The sequence below is a fragment of the Peromyscus californicus genome, unplaced genomic scaffold, assembly GCF_007827085.1.
Source record: "Peromyscus californicus insignis strain IS unplaced genomic scaffold, ASM782708v3 Scaffold_23__1_contigs__length_62951481, whole genome shotgun sequence".
In the NCBI taxonomy this organism is placed as follows: Eukaryota; Metazoa; Chordata; class Mammalia; order Rodentia; family Cricetidae; genus Peromyscus; species Peromyscus californicus.
In genome coordinates this window covers 10,818,498-10,840,838 of record NW_026294534.1, presented here as the reverse complement: position 1 = coordinate 10,840,838, position 22,341 = coordinate 10,818,498, and the positions used below count along the sequence as shown (strand labels likewise).

Genomic DNA, 22,341 nt, shown 5'->3' with positions numbered 1-22,341 from the left:
TGGCATATGTAGGCAAAAACACTCATACATATAAAAAATCTTTAAAAAAATAAAATAAGTAAAGTCAATAAAAGAGAAAGGCTTGAGATCTGATAAACACTAGAGATGAGTGGTAAACACCTTCACTGTGTTCCACCCCAAGGTTGGCTTGGATGAAGGCTGGAATGAACAATTTCTATCTGTATCTGCCTGTGACTGTATAGATCTCCTAAGCACAGATACAAGTCTCATTTATTTCCATTTTAATTATTTACTGAGACTGGATCCAGTTGTTGGAAGATAAGACTCATGCTGGTGCCACAATACAACCAGTTGGGGCCAGTGATATTAATGTGTAGGGCTTGACAGTTGGACGAAATGATGGATGAGTTTGCATTGTGCACTGTGTGTTTAGAAGGAAGTGAAGGCATTAAGTCAACCATCTCTGAAAACACTTGTCCAATCTGCAATGCCAGTCTGTGAGCACTTTTTCAGTGGATGCTGTTCATAAGTCACATTAATTATTAATCATCTATGGAGACCTACTATGTGCAAAGCACTAGATTTTTTTGTGTGTGTTTCATTTGCTTTTTGAGATAGGTTCTCACTTAAGTAGCTCCAGCTAGCTTATGTAGACTAAGCTGGCCTTAAACTCATAAAGATACACCTGCCTCTTCTGAATGTTGGGATTAAAGGTGTACATCACTATGCCCAGCAAACCATCAAAATGGTTCATAATTAAATGAGATGCAAATCCTTTATTAGGACAGGAAAGCAAGGTAAAGTCACATCCGGAGGCTCACAACCATCTGTTACTCCATCTACAGGGGATCTGATACCCTCTTCTGGCCTCCAATGGCACCAACACACACACACACACACACACACACACACACACACACACACACACACAAAACACACACACACACACACACACACACACAGTACACATACATACATTTGAGAACACAGAAAATACACATAACATAATAAATCAGTCTTTTTTAAACAGCTATTTGCACTAAAAATGTGTACCCACTGGATTGCTTATCACCTTCTCTTTCCCTTTTACTGTAAAAAATCAAAATGAAAAGCAGATATAGTCCTAGATACACCGAAACTTCAAGTTACACTTTGACAAAGAACTTAGCTGCCTTCACACTGTGGGGGAGTCATTGGGCAGGAGACAAGAAGGTGCCAGGAGACTAGACTAGAGGAAACTGTCTGTGCACCAGGAAGCACCTGCCCCAGTGGTCATTGGCCTCCCCATCACTTTTCAACAGGAGACAAAGAAACATAATGTCTCCAAGAAAAGTCAAAACCTGGCAGCAATCATATAGAACATGACAACCCCCACTCCCATTCCCAATGAAATCTTTTCACCAACTACCTAGCACTGTGCTCAGAGAAGGAGGAGAACCAGGCCTCTAGGGCCTTGGGTGTCCTCTGGGGACAAGAACCTCCTGAGGGTCTTTCTAGAGTATTTTGTAACACCAATAGCATGAGTACCGGGGAACTGAGACCAAGCATGGCTCTGTCATCATTACCCAGACAAACTGCAGGCTATTTTAGACTCAGTTATTTGGTGTTTGCTCTAGGGCTGACATTGGTTAGTAGCAGCAAAACTAATGTTTTTAAAACAGACTTTTATTTAATGTCTCTCTGAACAGCTAATCTCAGGAATTACATCCAGGACATTTAAACTTGAATCTGTTATAAACTAGATTGACAGTGAGTAAGAAGAAAAACACAGCTGCAGAGGTGCCTTGCCTCTCCCCTCCATGAGGCTCCGTGTCTTGCCGCCACCCACTAGAATCCCCACCCCAATCTCTCCACTCCAAAATCAACACTGAACACCTGAAGGACTGACCTACCAACTCCTCAAATCCAACCTAAAAGCAACCAGGCTTAGGAAACAAAGCAAACCAAGCCTGGGCTCAACAGGGGCAGCCTGGAAGAGCATATCAGACACACCATCAATGAATAAAGTCCACGTGCCAAGGTCTAGTCATAAAATACAAATACCATCAAAGACCCAAAGAAGGTCTCTCCCCCTGAATCTACATCTACCAGTCCTGTAGAAATGTTCTCACTGCGAATCACCTAGATGACCCACAAGACACAGGACTTAAAAGAACACCATAACTTCAATCAGTTCACTTTCTGCTGAGCTGACAGTCTTGCTGTCTAGGCTTCTGAAGTTCCACAGCTCAGCCCATTTCCCTCAGCTCCATCAGTGCAGGCTGCTAGAGGTCTGCAAAGGCTCCACTTTAGCTCTGAGAGGGGAGACAGGGATGATTAAATTATTTCACTCCAAAGGTATCTAATCATCATTTTACAAATCTAATTAAATGTGCTCCAACTAAACATGGTAATAAGGAGTACTTACCCACGTGAGTATGATGCGGAGAAACTCTGTTAAAAGAAAATAATGAACAAAAAACAATTATATTCCACACTTAGGGGCTGATTAGACTAACAGGGAAGATTCATGGTAAGGACCTGTAACTACCAAAGAGAATGCTTTATATTCATGGTGGCAGCCTCATCATAGCATGAATGCCTCCAAGGAGAGAACAGCTGGCCTTTCTGCTTTGCCCCTGGCTCAAGAAACCAAAATCTCTCTCTGCAAAATTGACAGCCAGGGCCTGGAGAGAGAGGTCAGAAGTGAAGAACACACACTGCTCTTTTGGAAGACCCAGACTCAGTTCTCAGCAGCCATGTTAGCTGGCTCACAGCCACCTTGAACCCCAGCTTAAAGGGACTTGATGCCCTTTTCTGGCCTCTTATGATACTTGTGTGCTGTGGCATACACACACACACACACACACACACACACACACACACACACACACACACACAAATAAATAAATAAATAAATAAATAAATAAATAAATAAAAGTCAAATAAATAAATAACCAATTAAATAAACTAATTTTTTTTTAATGAAAGCCAAGATTTCCCAAGTCAGATAAAAGTGTCTTCTCTGTCTCCATTACGTTCAGCAGGTAGGAAAGTGTGTCTGTTGTACAGAAACGACTCATTATTTGTGATTTCCACTCCTTTAATTTGAGAGGTAGAATCAGGTTTTGGCACAACAATGCTGTCAACCATGTCAGCAGTGAGTGGCAGTCAACATGTTGAGTCCCTTGGAGTGGGCCACTACAGATGCTCCCTTAGCTGAAAGAGAAAAAAAAAAAATGGCTCCATCATGGATATTTTATATATGTGATAGGGAGCCTATATTTCTGCAAAAGTAAAAACAGAAAGAATGTCAGGTTTGCAGGTAAGCTGGCACACTCTACCAAGTTGGACCATACTGAGTTATCATAGACTCGACCATGAAAATTCTCTCAAAATTGTCAAAAATATGGACTCAGTAAACTCGTGATAACATAGACTTGTTTTCCTGTATTTCTCAGATGTAACAACATTTGCATCTCCCTTCAAAGACCTTGTTATTTATTTGATGTTTGTCTGTTGTAGTATTTGTATCCTCCATGATGAACTTCTGAAGGTCTTGCCTACTGTCTGTCTAATTTTAGCAATTAGTGGAATGAATTTTGCTTTTTATGTCATCAAGGAAATGTACAGATCAGAGATACTCAATGGGAGATGTTACACAAGTGGGAATTCTTGTCTGGACTGACTGAGCTTAGACTTCTTTGTTGTCTGTGAAATGCAAATAATATAGTGATGATGATGGTGGTCATGTGATGATGATGGTGGTGGTGATGGTGATGGTGATGACTATAATGATGATGGTGACTGTAATGATGATGATCATGGTATTGACGATGATGATCACTCTCCTTTCTCATCTCAGTGAGGTTCATCTTAGATTATAATTCAATAGTCAATCACAGACACAAAAGAACTCTGGTTAGAAGGACTTACCTACACATCTGGGCAGCAGCTGCCCTCTCAAGTATCCATCTAGTCGTTCAGGTGACTATGAAATGTGGGTAGCTGCTGGAAGAACCCACTCTAAGACATTTCTATCAGATGAAGGCATGCTGTCTTGGAGAGCACAGCACGAGATGGCTTCATGTGCCTCTGGTACTAAGCCTTCAGTGAGATGCAGGTTTCCGTGTGTTAATTGGGTAAACTGGGACTCAGGGCATTACTGCCCCAGTTCACCTCCCTCAACCCCAAGGCTATAAGCTGACGTACATTCTTTGTTTCAGAATGTTCTCACTCTTCTGTTCCAGCCCTTTACCTGAGCTTCACCAATTTCACTATCCTACAAGTTTCTCAGTTTTGCCTTACTCTATTAATCTGTTTGACCCAATATTAGGAAGGAAAAATCTTAGTAAAATACTCAACTCTATGTGTCACAACTCTATTGTCACACCCAGAGCAGACTTGTGTGCCTTCCACCTTTACCCTACACTTTTTATCCTTTTGTCTTTACTTTCTTAAGATTCTGCTGGGGTATGGCAGATAGAGAGGTTTGCTGAGGAGGGTAGCCTTATGCATTTCCACAGTGACAGGTGGATGAAAGCTTTATGAGCAGTTACTCAGAACCAGAAAGCATGGCTCTTAAGATGTTCGTTATTGAGTATTGCATTTATGAGCAAGGATGTTTTTGGGGAATTGGTTTCCAAATTTTTACTTAAATTATTTTTATTTTGCATATTCATGGATATTCATGGCATTTGGGGTCCACATAGAAGAGTTGTTCTTGTCACCTCACCTCACATAGTGTGAAAATGGCTCCTTCTTGCAGGAATGCAGGGCTAGATATAGGCAAATTCACAGAGGATGCCTCCTTCACCATTATACACAGGAGCTTTTCTTCCCATTAGCCAGCTTATGTCATTCAGGATTTCACCACCCAATTATGTCATGTATTATTCAGATATAACTGATTTATACTTTGCACAGTCTTTCCTACAGATCAATTTTGAAAACATAAAGCCCACAGTGGGAACCAGTTTCTGAAAACGTGTTCTTCCTTCAGCAAACAAAAGACAAGATGGACTTTGTTGTTCATGCCCATCCAAGTCTTCAGTTTTCTTCCTAAGAGACTCTTCTTATTCATTTGTGACCCACTGTGGTGTCAGGGTCATGGTCAGCTTTAGCCTCAGCGTGTTAGTTAGGATTTGGCGAGACTCTTCATGACAGAGGCCATTCATATGACTTCCCACAATATGCTGTGTAATTGGTTTATGTGTTTATCACTAAGAATCATTATTGATGGCTTCTGTGCATTATTTATAGATTGAATTTGACTATCATATACATAGAATGCTATTCATGACTGTCTGTGGTTTCCCTGAGAATTGCCTCTGTGATGGGAGAGGCATGTCTTCAGTTTTCCCATATATGGTTGGTTGATGTCTTTGCCATCCTGTTTTCCTGGCAAGTTCTTTTTCAGACTGTGCACATGCATGCATGCACACTCAGACAAGTGTAGCTAACTAAGTGTCACCTGTACCTGACTTGGCTGGGAAACTATGAAAAGACATACTGGTTGCAGTTTAAAAAAAAAAAAAAAAAAAAGCATGTTGCCAAGCAGAGGGCAAGAGACACAAACAAACAAACCAGAAGACACTTAAGAAGCCAACCAAATACTGTTTTCATGAAGAAGCAAGGCAACTGTGGACCTGTGGGATTGCCACTGAGGATGGAATTAGCCATATGAAAACTCCCTTCCTTCTGAGCAGAAGCAGAGCTTGTGAAGGATAGATCGGTTGATTAGAATGTACAAGTTAGTTCTGAAAGCACACACTGGAAAGAGGGAAAACCTTTTGTCACATTCCAGCTGAGTTCAGGGTTCATATGGCTGAAGGCTTTATAGAGATTGCTGTCTTGCCTAAGAAGCTAAACATATCCTAGCTGCAGAAAGACATAGTTTCTACTGTTAAGCACACCATTTGCATCTCCATGATCATGTAGAATATTTGCCACATCTAAAAAATATCTAAGAGACCTAAGCTTAAGAATTGCTTTTAAATTACCAAATCTTCCTCCATATTTTTTTAACCTCATTGCTTTTACTCTTAAATTAAGCACCTATTCCTTGTACTTTATTTGAGGATAGAACTGAAAGTTGCCATAGGAAGGAGAGATTTTTGTAGCATTTCACACAGCAGATTCAGTTATAATGTGAATAAAAATTAAAAGCAAAATGCATTTATTATTATCACTCTAGAGAAACTTCAGCTATGGTTTTTGGACTCAAGGCTGATCAACCTGGTCCCAAAAGTTGTGTTGGTAACCAGCTGATGGTGACAGATGTCAACCCAGAAACCTTTGTGATTAATGCTATGGTTTTTCAGGACAGGGTTTCACTCAACAGTCCTCATTGTCCTGGAACTCACTTTACAGACTAGGTTGGCCTCGAACTCACAGAGATCTGCCTGTCTCTGACTCCCTGCTTGCTAGGATTAAAGGTGTGGGCCACCAAACCTGGATGGTTCTTACTTTTAACTTGTGAAATTCATTTAAAATCCTATCATCCTTTTCATAAACAAACATATGCTCACATAGTCTCCATAGTGCATGTGTTCCAGTCTGTCTGTTGGTTCTCTGGAGTCTACTGTCATAGGGCTGCATCTGAGCCTACAATATTGTTACTACAACTGTTTCTATGGCTTGGCACTCAAGAGATTCTGTCTTCTTGACCTTGGGTCATGGGAAATTCTTCCCTTAAGTTGTGTCTATTTTTGTGTGCTTGCAAACCTAGTAACATGCAGCTATAGTGTGTGCATATATTCACACACACACACACACACACACACACACACACACACATATATATATATATATATATATATATATATATATATGTGCATGTATACTGACATGTACATACATTTGAATATGCATGTGGTTTTGCACATGTGTGCATGTATATGTAAGTGTACGTGTGTGAGAGTAAGTGTGTTCTCACGTACCCATGTGTGAATGAGTGCATGTGTGTTGCACAAAAAAAAGGAATAGTTTCCTACATTGTATCTTAGTCTGGTTTTTAAGATCCCCTTCACATCTGTAATAAGATAGTAGCACAAAGGCTGAGATTGGGATGCCCTCCTGTGTAGTTATTTAGGAAACAGAGAAGTAATGAAACAAGGGTTGTAGGCATCCAGGTCGCACACTACAATGAGTTCCACAGACCAGCAGACCCTGCCTTCTAGAAGCAGTTATGGCAAGCACTGTCAGGAAGCCATACTGACTCTGAGGTGTCTCTCTCACAGCGGTGCCCTGCCCCAGCATCGAAGGCCAGCTATCAGAGCACGTGCTCTGGAAGCTGGTTTCGGGGTCACTGAACGAATACGGAGCTCAAGTCCTCCTCAGCTGCAGCCCTGGCTACTTCTTGCAGGGTCAGAGGCTCTTGCAGTGCCAAGCCAATGGGACCTGGAACACAGAGGAAGACAGACCCAGATGCAAAGGTGAGTGATGGTGGACCCTCCCCCAAACAGAGGGTACAGAACTCCAGACTGCAGCATCAGTGAGTCACCTAGGAAGATGCCGTCATAGCCCTGCTGACAAACATAGAGCCTGTGTGTTAGCATGGCAAGCTCAAACAGGTGCTACAGAGTCAAACATCCAACGTTGTGTTTCTTCATTAATGGCAGTATTTTATAAACTTCAGAATACTAGAATAGTCAAATATTTCACATTTGAACTTGAAGACAAATAAAAGCCTGTGTTCAAAGACCTAACTATTCTTCTGTGTGAAAGCTATGACAAACTTTTCATTAGGGTTTTAGGAAATAGTATTTATGCTGAAGATATCTGTCCTCCACAATTGTTATCTTGAAAGGGGAGATTATTCTATTCTCAGGTACATGATGAACAGTTAAATATGAATAAATAGGAAAAAAGGACAGAGCTGACATTGTTCAGAGCGTGTACTGATTTACTCATCTCTGATAGCCAATCTTGACTGATTGTTCACAGGAAATTATGAGACATTGAAACAAGCAGTTGGGCTGTGCAAGATTTATGCAATACACAACTTAGGAAGAATAGAAGCAGAATAAAAGGAGAAAAACAAAAGAATGTGTAGTTAGCTGTTTTACATAATAACTTTAATTAAACTTTTAATACAACAGATGCTAATTCTTCATGTATTACAAGCTCCTCCCAGGAACCCAGAGATAAGTAAGGAAGAAGGGTGGCATGAGACATTCAAGTCCTAAATACCCTGCTTCCCTAAGACCTTTCCCCAAACCACTATCAGTTTGGCTGTGATGGCTTCTGGTGGCTCTGATGGCTCCTTCATTTAGGTGAGCAATGCCTGGCCTGTAGCCCACAGTTAATTTCCCCTGCCATAGTCCTACCACGTTCTTCCCACACTCACGCCACTCACCTACATCCCCCAACTCCTTAGAGCCATTTTGTGATTTGGGGGTGCAGAATTGGGGCTGTCAGGAAGGGATGAGGTTAGCACAGAGCCTCTGATATTTTAGCTTCCTTGAGGGGTTCACAGAAGGCTCCTGTAGGTGTAACAGGCCCCACATACACCCTCATGCACCTGCTTCTAACTAAGAATGTCTGCTGTGTCTCTGTCTGCCTGCAGCAGGGTCTTGATAGACAGGGTCAACTTGATGGCGCTGCCAAAAACTGCCTTTCTAGAAGACTTCAAACCTACAAGTGAATCGTTGCAGACTCGGAGCTCTCTTGATTCTTGAACCAAACCTAGAAGCAGCAAGGTGCCCCTCTCACCAGGTCCTGATGCCCTGGCATTGTGCTTCTGGTTTTGTCCTGAGGATCTGGAAATCAATTGTCCTGACATACACAGTACCCTTGCTCTTCAACTCCATCTGGCCCATGCCAGGAGCCACACACCAACTGCAGTCACTTCCCACCAGATGCATATATGTTGTGCACACTGGCAACTGCTTGCTTGCCACACGTGGCTGGGCATGAGCCCTGTGCCACGTGCTGCAGCGTGTCTCTCTTGTACACTACCACACTACCACAGATGCACAGCATTTTCTAGAATCAGGAGAATCCACCTGAAATCATGGTTGGCTTTGGTTTTATTATGCATGTCTGAATTTCAGGTTGTCATTCTTGACCAGGACAACCCCTTTGCTACGTCGTCTCCATCTTATCTCTCACACATCTCTGAAACTCTTGCTGTCTTATAAAGACAAGGTGTTTACCCAGACATCAGTCAGGGATCCAAAGTGCCCTGGGAGCATGTTTTGGAACCTGTGGAAAAGACAAAGCAGTGTCCAGAAAGGGAAAGTTCCCAGGAAGCTGTGTTCTTACTCTTGCGACCCAGCTGAAAGTTTTTCACTTACCTGAGAAGGTGGATACTGTTAATGTCTTAGTTATTTTTTGATTGCTGTGACAAAGTACCATGATCAAATCAACTTATAAAAAGAAGTTTAATTAGGCGATGGTTTCAGCAGGTTACTGTCCATGACTGTAAAGCAAAGGTATGGTGCTGGTTCAGCAGGTGAGAACTCACATCCTGACTGCCAAGTAGGAGGCAGAGAGCTAACTGGGTATGGCAAATGCTTTTGAAACCTCAAAGCCCATCTGAGTGATACACCTCCTCCAACCAGGCCACACCTCCTAAACCTTCCCAAACAGTTTCACCAACTGGGGATTAAGTATTCGAGTATATCAGCCCGTGGTGGCCATTCTCATTCAAACTATCACAGTTATTATCACATTTATTTTTATTTATCTATTTTGGAAAAATTTTTGCATTTGCAAAAGAGCTTGTCAATTTTTGGAAACTCCTTTTCTTTTCTTTTTTTTTTTTTTTTGGAAAGATAGATACACCAGAGCAGACACTCCTGACTCATTGTGATAGTTTATGGTATCATCTGGCATTCTAGAACTTATTTGCTGTTACTAGTCCTTTGAAAATGACACCAGAGCCCAGGAGTTCAGAATATTCTCCAGCCTCTTCCCACAGGCCCTGTGTGGAAAGGGTACCCCACTTCAAAAGCATCTGTTGTCAGGGTTGCAGTATAGTCAGTTCTATCTGAGGTGCTGTGCCTGTTGCTGAGAAAGCAGCTATCCTAAATGTAGTAGGTCCATGTGACACAGATGAGTTCTTTGGCTGACACTAGATGGGCCCAGGGGTTATGTATGCATGTGACATAGTATGGGCTCACAGATTCTGCATGTGACATTGAATGGGCCTAGCGGATCTCAGAATAACATTGGATGAGCCTAGAGGTTCTATGTGTGACATTAGATGGGCCCCCAGTCTCTTTATGTGCCGTTGGGTGAGTCCAATGGGTCTCTATCTGACATTGAATGGGCCCACATGTTCTGCATATGACATGAGATGGACTCACAGGTTTAGCATGTAACCTTAGATGGATCCATAGGGTCTGTCTGGGGCTCCCAGAGCTGCCTTCATGATATTGTTGGGGTCCTGTCTGTATCTGAGGCTGGTCAAGCCTAGCCGTCTGTTCACACTCACAGGCAGAACCTACATCCTCGTGATTATGACCGGGTCCCAACGTATAGTTTCAGGTAACAGAATACACTCTCAGTTTCGAACGTGTGTCCTTCACCCTCCCGAGCTTCATGGTTTCCATCTATCAAAAGACAGGAACCATGTGGCCTCTTTAAAGGCTCACCTCGCTAGGTTAGCCTCACCCCGTCAGTCTCACTCTTGTAATCAAAGATGAACTTACTCATAAAATGATCACAGAGCTGTCTGAATAAAGCCCTCGAGACTGTATAGGGAGTCTGTGTTCAGGCAAGAAAACTTGAGGATTTCTTGGAGTTTATCCTTTCCTATGTTACACATTGAAGCTGGTAATTATTTTAAAAGATTTAACAATTTTAATGAAAACTGAAATTTTAATAAATGCATATTAATTTGCATAAAATGATAGCAAGTCTCTTCAATGCTAATATAAATAGCATGTTTTTTTTTTATAAGCAGTAGGGATTTGTTTTCCAGCACAACGATGTCTCTAAGAGTGTCCTTTTGAGTCTCCTTGTGACATGGCTGCATGGGTGTGGCTGGGTCCTCCAAGCCCGGTCTGAACTTCTCTAAATATATAGTTTTAGTGGCAATATAAAAACTCAGGCAGTTAATAGTCTAGCAGCTGGATAGAGGGATGTCTGTGGACACTGAAGGAGTACTGGGGACTCTTGGACTCTGGGGCTTTTATGATGAGCACAGTGTCCGAAGGTCCAGGCATTGAATTTCAGACCCAGAGCAGGGGACAGAGATGCAGGAACAGAAATGAACACACTCATTTAATTTTTGTCTCAATTTTCCCTTCAACTATTGTATCCTTGGATTCTCATGGGTATCTGTGTCACTGGGTATCATCAACAGCCAACTTTTGTTTGGTATCTAACTACTTCTGTTTATAACAAATTTTGGGAATTAAGTCTGACAGCCATCTCCTCTTCAAAAGCCAGTCTAAACTCACAGAGCAAATAGAATCAATAGGCTGTTGAGAAGCACTAAAGACTGCCTAGGTCTTACTCCTCCAAAAAAATCGGACCTTATGATGTTCATTTTCTGGACTCTACAGAAATCAATGAATGTGTTAGTTTACCATTGCCTATGAAGTTACAGTTTATTGTAACTTAAATTCTATTCCCCATGGTCCTTATTTTACCCACATACACCCAGAAAAATACAAGATCAATGCTGATATTGATATACTTTTCTCTGAAATGTATATATGAAAACCCCAAGAAGCTCAAACACCATTTAATGTCTTCATTAAAAATACTTAAAACGACACATTTCCCTAAGCCCAATTTGCCAGCCTGTGGCTGCTTCCCTATAGAAGAAACAGTTGTTTTCCATATGGCACTGGGACTGAATCAACAGCATCTTCCAGTGTGTTGCCATGGAAACCATTGGCGTAGCAATGGAACTGTAATTTATAAAGCTTCAGTTACCTGTGGCTTATCTCAGAATGGCCAGGCCATGAAATGTGAAGAAAGCCTACTATTTTCCATTATGTGTCTGCTCAGGAACCAGGATGATAAGCTTACTGGTGTGCTGGTCATTTAACCTAGGAGGGAGAACAGACCCTTGGCCACCCCCAAGCACATCCACAGTACCCTGAGATCAGCTGAGTTCCCCAGTTTCTGGGGGGTTCACATTCTCACCCCAAGTTGTTCAAAGTTATCGGAGTGTCTAGGTCTCTAAAGCATAGGAGGAAATCTTCACATGGGAGTTCTCCTTCTGTATTTCTTATCCTTCACAGGGTAGGCAGGATAACCACACAACAGAGAAGCCAGTATTCTTTTTCTCACACTTCTTATTATTTATATTTAAAAGTAAGAAACATGTCTGTTGTGGTGATCCATGAATCAGAAGTCTTTACACTTTAAAATGTACATATACACAAAAAGCCAAACTGGATATTTAAAAAGGTATATAGAGAACAATGCCCATGTTCTAGACTGCCCCCAGTTCCTAACTACTAACGAAGAGTTCTCTGAAAGCTGACTTTGGCCAAGCTGAGGTGAAGCATGGCTTCTGTGGGTTCCTGCTGCTAACCAGTGACATGTGTGGACTAGTGGCTAAACACATGGTACAGACCCATCCACAGAAATCAGCACAGGATTTCCACCCTCCTGCTTGAGTGGCACTGTTATTCCATCTATTATTAGAGTAGACATTGTACATCATGGCCTTGAACTTGAGAGACACATCTGTAGCTCTAGTGTCTGCTCTCTGCTGCATGCACGGCCAATTCCATCCTGAGCATCCTCATTTGGGATGAGGCCTTCAGACTTCACACTCAGTGACAGATCATAACTGTGAGACCCTAGACCTCACAGAGTGACCCAGGCTTGTAGTCCAACATCACACCTTCTCATGTTTACAAACAACCATCTCCATGTCTCTGAGCATGCCCTGCCTCTTCTCACATGCAGCAAAGTACACTGCTCTCAACTGTTCATGGTCACTGTGAGCTATATGTGATCATGGAGCCTTTATTGACTATAGCCATGGAAAGCATCAACATTTGAGCCTGTGTATAAGTACTCATGGTGCTGACAGGAATGCTGGCCTCATGGTATGAGACAACATGTGCCATCAGGCTCCTCTTTCAAAGTAGATTTCCCTATGAATTCTAGTAGAGAGGAAAAGGAAGCTTGCCTGTGGGGAGTAGGTTGACACTCATGGCTATAGTAGATGGACAACATTCACAGAGAGCACTCACAGGTTGTCTTCTGGGAGCCCTCAGCTTAGCATCTGTGCTGTGGAGATGTTCAGTGAGTTCTGAGGGTGCTGTGGATTGTGAGCATGGACATGTTTTCAGCGGTAGGGACAAAAGCGAAGCTAACAAATCCATTTTGGAAGACTAGCATGGAGATAGGCTTTTTCCTTGTTTTGCGACAAGGTTATTTTTAGCAGTGATGGGCTCTCCCAATTAGACTTTTCCAAGTTGCTCTGCCACCATCATTAATGAGGAGGGTTTGCATCCAAAGGAAACTCTCAGCTCAGAATCCTATTATCCAGTTTCCCAGAAGCCCAATTGTTGCTCTGTCAGTTCCTTGTGATCTAATGAAGCTCATTAGAGGATAGACTTTAAATAGTCTCCTCACCAGGGTGTGTGAACCAAGGCTGGGAAGACAGAATCCAGTGTGAGTCTTCTCCCTGCCCGACTGCTAAAGGCATGCTGAGCTCTCAGCCTTGACATTGAACACATTTGTGAGCACTGAAGTTTCAACATGCATTGCTAAATATCACAGTTCAAGGTAGGGTTCACACTGTGTTTGGGAAAAGGCTTAGAGAAAAGTTCACAGCAAATTATAAAAACCTAAATCCCTCTTGAATCCATTGACATTTGGTACGGTACATGCTAGCAAATTATTGAAAGCTCACACTTGCTGCTGTGAAGGTTTCGCTTAGCGGTCTCAGACGCCGAGGAATGTGAAGGCTCTCTCAGCAAGGTGTTCTCTAGAAGTAGACTCCCAATTTCTGGAGAGTGACCCCTATAGATCATATCTAGCCTGCAAGTCTTCCTGTTCAAGTAGAAGTCATACCTTGGACTGAAAGAAGCTTAACTAAGGGTGTGTGTGTGTGGTGGGGAGAGCTGGGGGTATTTCAATGCTACTTTCATGCAAGTTTGCTTCCCCTGATTATCTGCAAGATTCTGTGTTAGTTCTTGTTTGTTTGTTTGTTTGTTTTGTCACTGTGACAAATAACTAAGAAAATGGTTTCAAATGATCTGGCTTCATTTTATAATATGAGACAGAATCTCATATAGGATCCCAGGTCTGCTGGTACTTCATGGAAGTTCTCCAGCCTGAGGGTCCCAAAAATGGTGAGGGGGACTATAGACAAGAGTCACCCTTGAGAAAAGCAATTTTGAAAAGAGACATTTTCTATTGGATCACAATTGCAGAGGTTTCCAAGGGCCTGTGGCTTGAGTGCTTGTATTTCTTTGTTTCTGAATTGTATTGGGACCTTTCTAAGTAGGAGAGAAGAACAAAGTTTTTCACCTAAAGTTGCCAGAAAGTAGAGAGAGACCAAGGAGGATCCTGAATAAGACTTGCCTTTCAAAATACTCCTTTCCAGCCAGACCTGACTTTCCAGAGTCTCTACCACCTCCCAAGAGTTCATTAGGACTTTTAATCCATTAGTGAATTCATCCCATGATGAGGTCAAAATACCCGTCGTGGTCTGCTCACATGTCAATCATTGGATTCACTGGCTGGGATCCAAGTCATCAATATACTGGCCTTCTAGGATCAAAGCTATCTTGGTTTAAATGTGAGATGTTCTTACAGACTTCTGGTTAGAATACTAAGTCCCCTGGTAAAGCTGTTTGGGAGGGTGCATAGCCTTTAGGAGGTGGAGCCTTACTGGAGGAAGTGAGTCATTGGAGGGTCAAACCTTGAAGGCTCACATCTCTGTCTGCTTCTTTGTTGGCTGAGAGAGATGAGCAAGATGCCTCAGGCTCCTGAAATACCCATAAGATATCTCTACTGCTCTAAACCACTATGCCCTTCCCGCCATAAAATTGCAAGCTAAAAGAAATCCCTTTCCTTGAAGTTGTTTCTGTAAGTATTATGTCAAAGCAATGAGAAAAATAACTAAGACACCAACCGCCGTGATATTCATACTGTGGACTCTGTTTCTTTAATGGTCTTCAGCATAGACTTTCACTGTGAGAGTGTTAGGAGATTGGCCATGCTCACCTGGCTGAGGAAAACTTCATGAGGCTATTTTTTCCCATCTCTTGCCAGTTTTCTATGGCTGGGAACTCTGTCTTTTTGCCACTTGCTGGCATGGCCTTAAGTACGTCCCAGCTTATTGAGTGATCTGAACATTTCTCCTTGGGTATCTTTCCTAAGACTTCCATTCTTGTTTAAACACTTCTGGGGCCTCTGTTGGTCACCCACCGTTGAAGGTTTGGGAGCTTTTCTTCCTTCCATAAGATTCCGTAGGTTTTTGTCCTCAAGTATTAATCATCTGATGTGTAAACATGTGGCTGTGGTTAATATTTCTACTCTGGAGACCCTTAATTTACCTCCCTGAATGGACTAATTTGGGGTCACAGCAGCCATGCTCCATCATATTTGGGAAAGCAAGGATATATTTAGGACTTACAACTACCCTGCCTATACCCATACAGGATAGTACGTGTGTACTGATTATAATTATCTATAAGGTTCCTTTGTATCCTATGCAGTCAGCAATTTCACAGTGCTCATCATTGAAACAAATCATAACAATAACTAGAAGAAAAATGATCTTAGTACTAGATTAAAGTCAAAAGTGCTGGGTTTTAACTCATCGTGCTTGGTTTGGGCTATTGGCCCTTGGTGAAGACATTTCTCATGTTCCTGGCAGGGACATGTGATTGTCACCATAATCACATCACTCAGAGGATGAATAGGGATAGAAAAAGGGATAGTTAGCATGTTTGGTAGATAGGCTTATAGGTTCTTACATTGCATACTGTATGGATTTTGAAGGAAGGGTTATGAATCTGTGAGAATGAAAGAGCAATGGGCCACTGCAGGGACCTTGATGGCTTTGGGATATGGTAGAACTTCTGAGGTTTTGTGTTATAAACAATAAAGAAGGAAAATCTGACTGAGACAGCTGACCTATCAAGCCCTAGCAGACCAGACCTCCCTATCAACAGACCTCCTTGCCATATGCTCTTTATGAAAACCAACACCCATCGTTTCTGTTTTTAAGCCTAGACCTGGACTAATACAGTTTTTCTCTTCTAGTCATCTCCTGTGGAAGCCTGTCCTTTCCCCCAAATGGTAACAAGATAGGGACACTCACTGTGTATGGAGCCACTGCCATCTTCACCTGCAACACTGGCTACACACTCGTGGGCTCCCATGTCCGGGAGTGCTTGGCCAATGGTCTCTGGAGTGGATCCGAAACAAGGTGTCTGGGTAAGCTACTCGTAAGTTCCCATATGGCATAATTCAAATAAACCTTGAAAATGGAGCACAGTGCAGAAAGTGCAAGGCTTCTGGTTGTTAAGGCTCTGACAGCTTTGGTGAAACTGGCCACTGCCATGGCTGTCTCTCCCTTTCTGGCTTTCAGAGTGTCTGAAGGTTCTTTTTGTCTAGTCTGAAAAATAAAGGATGGCCATAGCTTGTATTCTGTGGCATAGAGTCTGTTTTGTAGAGGGGCTAGAAAGATGGCTCCATGGTTAAGAGTGCTTATTGCTCTTGCAGAGGACCCAGATTCAATTGACAGAACTTAGATTGGGTGGCTCACAATGACCTGCAGGTGGCTTACAACCACCTGTAACTACTGTTTCATGGGATTTCTTCTAACTGCTGAAGGCACTGTGCTCACATCTATACAACCAAACACAGACACACATATACACTTAATGAAAAATAAAAATAAAATCTTTAAATAAAATGTGCTATCTTGTAGAGGACTGAGACTACATGACACTAAAAGACCTTCACAAACTTAGAAAATAGAAATATGAATTTCCGGGGTTGGGGATTTAGCTCAGTGGTAGAGTGCTTGCCTAGCAAGTGCAAGGCCCTGGGTTCGGTCCTCAGCTCTGAAAAAAAAAGAAATATGAATTTCCAAAAATTTATATGCATTTTACATATTTAATAGCTTAAAATTCCATCATGAAGTTGAGGTGTTGGTCATCTAAAACTTGGACGTACTATGAGCTGTTTAAAGTGGTACATATCTGTAATATCTTGGCTTTGTTTTTCCAAAATGTTATTCTTTGATCATTTTAAAGGGAAGAGGGAAGGTGATGTTTCCACTGGATTTCTTTGCATAAATGTGGACAAAGCTTAGACTGTGCAGTTCAGATAAGCCAGTGTCTCAAAGTTTCTCCAATCCATCTCTGCATCATCACTAAAATACCACATGCATCTATAGTATTTTACCTTCTTCCTGCTTCCTAGCTATCCCTGGTACCCCACCTTCCCCCAGTACTCCCCAAAACCTCCAATATCCTACATACTTCCAGTGTCCCGGTTCTCTCTAACATCCCATCCTTCTGTTACCTAATCTCTCAAGGACTCCACCCCTCTACATCACCTTATCCCTCCAGCACCCCACCACTTTCCAGTACCCTACCCCCCTCTATCACCCCAACCCTCTAGTATCCCACCTCTGTCATCATCCCATCCCCTCCATCACCCCACCCTTCCAGTACACTACCTCACTTCATTGCTTCAACCCTTCATCCCTCCATCCCCCATTACCTCATCCCTCCATCACCCCACCCCTCCATTACCCCATGTCTGGCACTCCATCTTTCTCCATCACCCTAGCCTTCTGGTAGGCAACCTCCAATCATCACCCTTCAACATCCCATCTCCTTCTACCATCTTATCCCTCTATCATTCCACCTCCATTCCTCACCCTCCCTCCCTCCATCATCTCATGCCTCCATCACCCTCCCTCCATCATTCCATGCCTCTATCACCCTACCTCCCTCCCTCATCCCACGCCTCCATCACCCTACCTCCCTCCATCATCCCATGCCTCCATCACCTTACCTCCCTCCATCATCCCATGCCTCCATCACCCTACCTCTCTTTATCATCCCATGCATCTATCACCTTACCTCCCTCCATCATCCCATGCCTCCATCACCCTACCTCCATCCATCATCCTGACCCTCCATCACCCCATCTCCTTCCATCACCCCACCCTTCCAGTATCCCACTTCCCTCCATCACCTCACCCTTCCAGTACCCTATCCCTCTCTATTACTCCACCTTTTTTCAATGCCCTCCTTTTTTATTGCCTTACCTTTCTCTAGAACCATCCTTTACTCTAGTACTTGTTCTCTAGAGCTCTTCTAGTATCCTAGTCTTCCAGAACCTTCTCTGTGCTTTCCTGAATGTTCTTAAGGCCTTTGTGTCCTTTGAGAAGCCCTCTCTGCATGGCAGTATTGATGGGGATAAGGTCTTCTCTGTCTACTTCAGTGGAATTTAGCACCAAAGGGGTGGGGGTGGGGTGGGTGATCCAAAACACACCTCTTCTGCTTTGGACTGATAGGTAAGTATGTAGGTTAGGGTGTGTGAAAAGCTTAGAGACTTTAAATGATTCTGTTTCTAAAATTGTTAAGACTTAGGGTCACTTTGTGTTCTACAAGTCCCAAATATTCTCCTTATTCTGTTATCCTTCTGCTCTAAAATAAAAGCTTGAAGCCCACAGAATGAGACACATGGTTCATTGATGGTCCTACCTTGTCACAAATGTGGTCTTTATAGGATGTCATCCATCTTGGAAACCTTTGGAGGCTGAATGACTTGGAAGTATGTTCATTTGTCCAGTAGAAATTTAAACTGAACATAAGGAGAAAGAAAAACCTCCAGGTTATAATGAAGAAAATGTGAATGGTGAGAAGTTGGGTGAAGTTTATAAAAACTAATAAAATCAGAGGAGCAGAGCATTTAGCAGGAAGGTGAACAGTTGGGGAAAGATTGAGCTGTCATATAGCCACACATGCATAAAGCTGGCAGTAAACTTAGTGTAAAGATTCTTCAGCTGGGCAAATAGAGTTTCACAGTGACCACTGAGACCTGAGGGTTGAGGTTCATAATCTGCCTAACATGGTAATGGAGTGTATCCCTGTACCGGAGTAACAGATTGCTGATGGGTAGATCTCATGATTTATCCCAACAAGAATGTAGTTGCCCAGGGGAAACTGCAGTCGGGTATGCAGCCATGGAATATGTGTGTGAGTGTATGAGCAGGAGGGAGCATGGAATATGTGTGCGAGTGTATGAACAGGAGGGAGCATGGAATATGTGTGCGAGTGTATGAACAGGAGGGAGCATGGAATATGTGTGCGAGTGTATGAGCAGGAGGGAGCATGGAATATGTGTGCGAGTGTATGAGCAGGAGGGAGCATGGAATATGTGTGTGAGTGTATGAGCAGGAGGGAGCATGGAATATGTGTGCGAGTGTATGAGCAGGAGGGAGCAGAACTGTACTGCTGCCAGGAGAGACTGTGGGATCTTCAGACAGATGGATCAATGAAGGCACATTCCTAAACCTGGCACAGATACTGTGTACCTGGCACCATAAATGCTACCGAGTTCCAGAGCCCACATGCTAACTAGAGGCCTCATGGGAAATAGTATCTGTGAATGTTGTCTTTAACAATAACACAAGTATGGCCTTTTTTAAGCTTTATTTTATTGAATTCTCATCGGAACACAATGTAAGTGTCTGTTACTCTTAACTGGGAAAGAAAAATGCTTAGAGAAGTGACAAGCTTGCCCATCCTCATATGTCTCACCAATAATAAGAATAGCATTTAAATGTAGGCAATGTTGTTACAGATCAGGGGCTTCTGGCCAAGGACTTCCAATGCTCCACTGAGATTAAGTTAATTCTCAAAATGTGAGTGGAAAGCACAGCTGCATTCTCCCACCTACATTGAACCCAAGGAGATATTGGCAGATGACGTAGGTGTGACCTGAACTATGATATCAATAAGTCCTCTCCCCTTCCCAGGATACACACCAAAGAAAGGACCACGTGCCCCAGCTCTGAGGACCAATGACCTCACCACATGCTTGTGTACTCTCGCTTATCAATGTGGCTATTACTTTTCTTCCATCTCCTGATTGTTATTTGACATTTGAATCAGTGTATCATCTGTCTCCATTGCTAGGGATTTCTTGAGAGAACTCTGGGTTTCTACCAAGCTGAGTGACTTTGAGTGACCTGCAGTACTACTGCGCCCTTATGGCAGCTAACTCAATGGTCACAGTTGGAAAAATGGCTTTCAGTATTGTAGTTGGACTTTATTGATGGGACTGTCAGTTCCCCAATAATGACATAGAGACTTATTATTAATTATGAAAGCTAAGCCTTAGCTTAGGCTTGTTTATAACTAGCTCTTATAACTTAAATTAGACCATTTCTATTAATTTACTTATGGCCTCATGGCTTTATTACCTCATCTCCGTATTGCCCATTCTGCTTGCTCTGCATCTCCTAGCATCTCTGCCTTCTTCTCCCAGCATCCTCTCTGCCCAGAAATCCTACCTAACTATTGACCATTCGGCTTTTTTATTAAACCAATCAGAATGACACATCTTCACAGTGTACAAAAAGATTATTCCACAACACAGCATCAATCACGGCATTTGATAAATATGTTTTTTAATTAAAAAATAGTTTTTATGCAATATGTTCTGGTTATGGCTTCCCCTCCCCTTTATAAGTTCCTCTCCACCTCCCTTCCCATCCAGATTCACACCCTTCCTGTGTCTCTTAGAAAGCCAGCAGGCTTCTAATAACAAAATAAGGTAAAACAAAAAACAAATAAGTCAGAGCGGGACAAAACACCCAAACAAGAAAAAAAGCCAGGCCAGGTGATGGTGGTGCATGCCTTTAATCCCAGCACTTGGGAGGCAGAGCCAGGCAGATCTCCGTGAGTTCGAGGCCAGCCTGGGCTACAGAGCGAGTTTCAGGAAAGGTGCAAAGCTACACAGAGAAACCCTGTCTCAAAAAAAAAAAACAAAAAAAAAAAGAAAGAAAGAGAAAAAGAGCCAAAGGAAAAGCACAGGAAACACATGTAGAGGCAGAGACACACATATTCACAGACACAGGAATCTCATAAACATGGAAAACCAGAAGCCATGATACATATGCAAAGAACATATAAGAGAAAAGAAGCCCCAACTTAACGTTATGAGATACAGAACATCCAAAGATGCCATTGAGTTCATTTGAGCATCTACTGCTAGGCATGGGACCTACCCTTAAGAGTGGTTTGTTTCTCCAGTGAGACTCCCTTGGAGAAAACGAAGATTTAATTTGCAAGTGGTTATCAATTGGAGATAGCTTCTGCGATAGGAATGGGGTCATGTGTCCTCTTCTCCTCTCAGCTCTAGGACCCCATCTGGTACAGACCCATGCAGGCCCTGTGCATGCTGACACAGACTCTGTGAGTTCCTATGTGCACCAGCCCCTTTGTGTCCAGAAGACCTTGATTCCTTGGTGTATCAATAATGACATTTGGTGAAGATATATATTTTTTTTCAAAGTAAAATATACATATTTTTAAATTCAGAAAACAATCTATGTAGTACCATGGACTCAAGTCAAAGAAAGATCGCCTCTTGATAAAATGAACTAACAACCCTCAACTCTGTGGCTTTGAGAAAGAAGCCACCCCAATGAGAAGGACACAGGAAGACAGGAAGTACTCAAAGGCAAGAGAAAAGTACTAGGTAGTTTATAGGAAACTCAAGAGCAGCAGGTGTGTTTCCCTGAATGTGGTCAATGACAGAGTGAGAAACAACGTCTTAAAGAACAGATATATCATGAGCTTCTGTGGATAAACAGTGCCAAGGAACATGGATAGCCCATTGCCCACACCCTGAATGTTTCTCTATATTTGCCAGATAGCCTGGTTCCACTCTCAAGGAGCTACACTATCCTACCCCATCCTTTATGCATCTCAATATTCCATATGTAGTGTCTTAGTTAGGGTTACTATTGTTCTATTAGAACATCACAATTATACACAGTTTGGGGAAGAAAGGGTTCATTTCAGCTTATAGTCCTACATCACTGTCTGTTACTAAGGGAGGGCAGGGCAGGAACCTGGAAGCAGGAGCTGCTGATGTAAAGGGCAAGGAGGAATGTTGTTTACTGCTTTGCTTCTAGTGGATTACCCAGTCTGATTTCTTATATGTGAAGGATCACTTGCTCAAGAGTGGCACTACCGTCCGTAGTGGCCTGGGCTCTCCCACATCAATCACTTATTAAGAAAATACGCTACAGGCTTCCCTACAGGTAAATCTTCTGATTCTCAATTGGTAGTCCCTTTTCCCAAATGATTCTAGCTTATGGCAAAATGGCATAAAATTAACCAGGACACCTAGCATCTTGATTCCAGTTCTATAAAGAACCTAAATAGACACTAGGGTTAGATGTGCCTCTATACTGATGGATTTGGTGATCTA

The 22,341-nt window shown here is 42.5% G+C and overlaps 1 protein-coding gene across 2 annotated transcripts in view; it reads left to right on the top strand.

Annotated features, from left to right (window-relative positions):
• The window catches only part of Csmd1 (CUB and Sushi multiple domains 1), a 1,596,844-nt gene that overhangs the window by 1,526,608 nt on the left and 47,895 nt on the right, over positions 1-22,341 (top strand). For both annotated transcript variants that reach the window (XM_052751771.1, XM_052751770.1), the window contains exons 51-52: positions 7,182-7,376; positions 16,138-16,311. In XM_052751771.1, coding sequence (XP_052607731.1) covers positions 7,182-7,376; positions 16,138-16,311 — 369 coding nt within the window. The remainder of the gene's footprint in view (positions 1-7,181; positions 7,377-16,137; positions 16,312-22,341) is intronic.